Here is a 6000-nt window from a genome sequence, read left to right on the forward strand (position 1 = left end):
CTCCATTACTGCTCAGCAAGGAAACTTCAGTCAGCCAAGAGACAGCTTAATTTAACTGCTGGAGGAAGGATGCTGGACCTAAAGAAACAGTGCTGCTTTGCTGGTACCAACTCAGCCTCCAAGCTAAAGGGTGAGCTGCAACTCACATGCGTTTTTCTCCCTGCACTTTCCAAATGAAAACTGTCTTTCTTTGGGGATAGGACAGATGGTCAATGAGAGAAAAGCCAAGCTTTTCTATTGTGAGACCTCAAGTGCTCCAAATCTTTGTCCAAAGAACTTACGCATTAGCTAGCAAACAAAAAGCAATGAAAGATCAATTGAGAAACCACCAAGCAGAAGGGAAGGTACCTCTCACCAGTGACCTTGAATTCCTTCAGTTCTGCTCTCCTAAGTTTCCACAAGTAACCAACGCATAAAATGCTGTTGTACAACCTCTCTTTGTCTAATCCTTGATGTTCTCCCTGCAAGTCTGCTCCTTAGTAAAAAGCAATCTAAAATAGTTGTTCTTGTAAATTTAATCTATACTCCCATGTGAGACGATGCCGTTACACAGAAGGTTTGAAGTCAGCAAACTGTACTAAATGCATGACCTGACCCAACGCAGTCCATCAGGGACCACTCAGCTTTGTGCAGTTGCTGAATCAGGATAATGCTGGATTTGAACAGAATTTTGTTGCCTTCAATATTAGCCCTCAAAATTTTAAAGAAATTCAGAAGTATCTCATGCATATTGCACTGCACTTCAAAACTTCATTTTTATAAGAAATGGACTGGTATGAGGACGCCAAAAGGTAATACAATCCTCTATTAAAAAAATACCACTAATGGGAAAAGAAAACGCACATCATAGTCATCATATGCAATGAAATACTCTGCATGGTGATGGATTTACCTCATCACCACGTATCAGGACTGAGTCATGCTCACAGCAACTAGCAATAGACTGCTACTTTTGTACAACAGTAAGAAAAAAAAAGAAAAAAGGAAAGAATCTGGTACTTCAGCACAGCACGCTGCTGTTCACAGCTGTGAGTTTTTACTGTTCTATGAAAATATGAATGTCCCTTCAAGGGGACAAACAAGCAAAATATTTGTCATTATAGAACACTGCGGAAATGCCCTATGAATAAGAATGCACACCTAATGAAAGTATTTAGACACCTGCACAATTTAATCACAACAGGTGTGCATATAATGCAGGTCAGCAGAAAGGGCAGCAGATATTAATAGAATTAACAATAGGATTACGTCAAAGTGCTTCCACTTGGACTCTCTCCAAATGCTCAACAACTTGCTAAAATCTTATGAAAATTTCCACTGGGTTGAATGACCACGTCAGTGGGGTGCTGTATCATTTTTACAATGGCTATAACTACGTATAATAGGAAATATTACTTGTAATTTAACAATCTGTTAAGATAATGTATAACTATAAAAGTACAACAGGAAAGGGAAGATTCTTTGCACTAATTCCCACTTGCCCTTGCATTTATGTGTTACGTTAAGCCTTTTAAAGTACCAAGAAGAAGGAAAACTACCTCTATCAGTGTCTTATCTGTCAACAGAATAATAGTTCCTTTCTTGAAACTACTCAATATTTTAATAGCTTATTAAATTAAAATGTAATGGTGGAGAGACAAAAGTTACAATTTATTGGTTGTACTGGTTTAATGGTATAACTGGGACATTCGTCATAGTCTTAAGATGCTGTGAGTGTCCACATGTTATAAATTGCATTTTACTGTTAGGGAGGCTCAGAGCCAAGCAGAAGCATCCCAGGACCAAAGCACATAATGGTGCTCAGCTCCCTCCCCAGATCAGTGGGGCTGGGAATCTGCACACTCTAAAGAAACCAGCAGTGCTCTTCTGATTTTGTGAGGTTTAATTTCAACTGCATCAGCATGAGAGCTTCAAAAATTTAAAAAAAACCCAGTTCAATAGCAGCTCTTGTGTCCTGCTTCCTGCTCACCCGTCCCCCAGCAGGGGTTACACAGAATCACAGAATCACAGAATTGTAGGGGTTGGAAGGGACCTCTAGAGATCATTGAGACCAACCCCCCTGCCAAAGCAGGTTCCCTAGGGTTCCCAGGGTTACCTGAATTCAGCTTTCGTTCCCTGCTTCCCAAAGCTGCTCAGAGCTGAAGGATGTGGTGGGAGAGGAGCAAATTCCAGCAGGCCTGAGAGGCTCACCCAAAATTGCAGGGCTGTGCCAACCACAGACTGACAGACCACACAGTCAGATTACAACAGCTATTGCCATTAAGGGACACAACTTTTATTTTCAGAATTCTCCACTGGAGGACATTTCACTGAGCAGAGCAGAGACAGGCCTGAACTTCTTGTGAATTAGATACTTTTTTGCTATTTGGCCAGGCTCTCAGTAGGAGAGTACACTTTCCTGAAGGACTGAGCTGCTGACCACAGATCTAGAAATGAAAGCAGGAGAGCTTGTAGGCCCACCTACACCTGGAGAGCTGACGTGTAGCTTAAGCTGGCTGCTCACAGCTTCATTTCAGCTTAGGAACAGACAGCAATTCAGCTCAAAGGTGTCTGGGGAAGTCAAAACAACACAAGCTACCTGTGCCTGTAAACAATCCACCACTAAGCTCCCCTAAACCTCCAAACCAAATCCTTATTTTCTGCTGTCACCATCTTAGTCCATTTTTCTTCTGCAGCCTGTACATGATTATGTCAATTAATTCACCCAAGCAGGTCATACATATTGGAATCTAGCTTGTTACTCAAGAATGCTATTATCATTTCTGCAACAACAGCAACAAAGATATTCATAAACCCTTTGAAAGAAAGCTGCCCAATTAATTCGGTCTGCTTGTGCAGCTGTTGCAGCTAGGATGCATGACAGGGCAGCAGGACAGTTTTTTCCTCGTTCTGGACTTTTACAATACTTGGTTAATGCTTCTCTTTTCTGGTTCCTATCTGTCAGATGTGACAGAAAACTAAAATCTGTAAAGAATTAGAAGTAAGCTAAAAACCATTCTTCTGATTTGCTGTTGTAAGAAGCAAGTATGTTCCACTCCAAGTATGAAATGCATCTTTACAGAGACCCCCATTATTTTGTTCACATTATTTACGAACGAAGAACTTACCTGCAGATGGCTGGAAAGCATTCTTGAAGACCTTTTTTCTTTACTAAAGATCCTTCGAGGCAATACATGATGATGTCCATAACCTTGGAAACAAAAGTTAAAAATATCTGACATTGTATTGTATACTTCATAATAAAGGTTCTGACAGGAAAAATAAAACATTTCTGTGCCTTATCGCATTTTCAAAACCTAAATTTAAAATACGTACCAAAACTGCAGAACTACTGCATTGCCTGTACCATTCTTCACCAGTACTTGTTAGCACCAATGAAGACGAAGGCTAAACGTGTCCAAATGACCCCCAGCATGTTCAGATACTAGTCCCACGAGCACGTATGTAACCACCAGCATACTATCTTGCTTGCTTGATCCTCCCACAATAATGCCACAAAAGTGTTTAACATTTTAAGTTAAAAACGTTTACGGTGCACAAGAGAATCAAATGCCACAGTGCCGTTCTGGCCAAGACGTTATTTATTACTGCATCAAAAACGACAGCATTAATTACCTCCACAAGAAGGTCCACAACGTCGGTAGGCATCTTCTCAATAAGTATTTCAATGACTCTCAAGATCTCTCCTTTAGCCCGAGCAAGAGTTGTGGTGTGAATATTCTGCTGAGACTGTGTGTTTGCTGCAAGGGCGGTGTGTCTGTGCACCTGCGAGGAGCAGGGTTACACATGTAAACTTGGATTTGCTAAATATTCTTACTAAATACGTTACATGGGGTGAGAATGCTTTGCTATATTTCACTTTGATTATGAGTCACTAGTGGTCATCCCCGATGCTGTTTTTAAACAAAGGTCTACCTTTATTTTGATTATTACTTAACCTCACGAAACTACAGGTCAAAATGAGCAAATGCTTAGGGTTCTGATTATGTAATTGTGACATTTTTCTCCGTATTTCCTCAGGAAGTAGGTGCCTGCTTTATAACAGGTTTTTTGTGCCTGCTGCTGAACATCTAGCTAAGCAAAAGCTCCAGGCGTCTGGGTTCACTCAGAGGAGTCTCAGAAAGACAGCGCCGACCCACACCAACCTCTGAGCACCGCCCCCTCCTTGCTCCCAGCCTGCATGGCTCAGAACCCGTCCTGCTTCGATTCATACTTAACTGGGTGGCCTCTGCATTGCTGAGGGAAAGTAGGATTTTTTACACGTTAGTATTTGAAGTCTTGGACGACCTGTAGCTCGCGATATGACAAAGATACGACTAAGTGCAAACCCAGTCTTGCGCGTCACTTGGAAAGACCGATTCGCAACAACACAAACGCGGCCCTCGCTTCTTCCCCTTCTGGAGAGGAAGGGCAGGACGTGCGATGGCTCACCGCCGTCCCACAGGGGCTCACCGCCCCGCTCACCTCCTTGGCGATGGTGGTGATGAAGGCGGGCGGCCGGGCTGTGGCGATGAGCGAGAGCGCGTGGCGTGCCGAGCGTGCAGAGTCAGCCGGCGGGCTCAGGGGCAGCCCCATTGTGATGCTAAACGGCGCCAGACAAAGCGGGGAGAAAGAAAAGGAGCATTAGAAATATAGAGTGAAGAGATTAGAAACAGCTTATAATGTCAGTTCAAGGTCAACGGGAGCACTCAAACAGTTAGAATATAATGGACTCACAACAATGAGCAGTGATTAGGAGTCAGGGTGTTCTATCATCAAATACAAAATCGAATAATTAACCATGAAGATTGAAAACAGTATGTGCATCTGTCCCAAGTGTTAAAAAGGCCTTGTTAACAAATTACCTGTATGTGTTGAATACATATCACGGCGCCCAGGACCAGGCAAATGAGGAATGTTTTGTAAAGAAATTATGTTTTACACTTTTACAAAATCTTAAATTCAGGCTGAAAAGCATCCTTTTCATAGCAATTCTACTTAATTCAGCTACGCACCAGCTAGAGGAGATTAAATCAAGAGGCTTCTTGAACTGAACTCACTGAATCTGTTCAGTTTGATTTGCTTTAGTGCATGACTTACAGAAGCATGCAGAGATGACGGACCCATGCCTTATGTTACTTACTAAAATTATTCAAATGCTCTTTAAAAATTTCTAACTACGAGGTTTTTACTGCAGTGTAGACTCAGAGATTAACTAGCATCTGAGTTTTCCATATGTAGCATTTTTACTTGCTATGACAGCATAAATTTAAGAAAAAATAAAGTAGGTAATAACCAATAACTACATTAATCAAAAGTAATATCTCTTATATCATAACAGAGAGAATAAGTTAGCTGACAAAGAAGATGCATATCTAATTTTTGTCTGAAAGCTTCCTTTCTTAAAAGGCTACTACTTCACCTATCTCTGCTTTAACTACCATTATCTATGTCGTAGCAGACTGCATTCTTGCTGGGCAAACTCTACACTATCAGAAATTCTACAAATCCTTCCTGCATTCACATCCACAATCCACGGCCCAAAATGAAAGTACTTCTCCAGGCTTAGAGCTCTGTGCCTTCAGAAAAGGAAGCTAATGCATGAAGTTATATCTGATCTGCCTAAAAATCAGAATACAAAAATCAGTAACACTTGAAGGCACTCAGTCAATACTATGGGGGAAGGGCATTATGGCAAAGCAGTATTTACCTCCTGGCTTCCATTACCAGAAGGGAACATTTTCCCAACAGAAAACAGCAGCAGTGTGGGAGGTAGAAATGGGAGGAAAAGGGTTGTGAAACCAAGAAAGATCATCCTCTGAGAAGGAATTGGGCTTTTACAGACGGGGAAGAAGCAGCTGGGATACAGCATTCGGTGGGATTAGCCTGGCACAAACAGCCTCTGCAGCCCTTCCAGCAGAGACAACTTTCTCCAACGTGCATACTGCAGCAAGAAAAGTGACACCACAAACAGCTCTTTGCCAGCCCTAAAACAATCCTGCTGCTATAGCCATGCTACCC

General features: G+C 41.9%; 1 protein-coding gene across 1 annotated transcript in view; it reads right to left on the bottom strand.

Moving 5' to 3' along the window:
• Positions 1-6000, bottom strand: part of WDR7 (WD repeat domain 7) — a 115279-nt gene that overhangs the window by 25914 nt on the left and 83365 nt on the right. The window contains exons 23-25 of the mRNA XM_019610149.1: positions 4465-4582; positions 3616-3765; positions 3108-3190 (exon numbers count right to left, since the gene is read on the bottom strand). Of these exons, the coding sequence (XP_019465694.1) occupies positions 3108-3190; positions 3616-3765; positions 4465-4582 (351 nt within the window). The remainder of the gene's footprint in view (positions 1-3107; positions 3191-3615; positions 3766-4464; positions 4583-6000) is intronic.

The sequence above is a fragment of the Meleagris gallopavo genome, chromosome Z, assembly GCF_000146605.3.
Source record: "Meleagris gallopavo isolate NT-WF06-2002-E0010 breed Aviagen turkey brand Nicholas breeding stock chromosome Z, Turkey_5.1, whole genome shotgun sequence".
Lineage (NCBI taxonomy): Eukaryota > Metazoa > Chordata > Aves > Galliformes > Phasianidae > Meleagris > Meleagris gallopavo.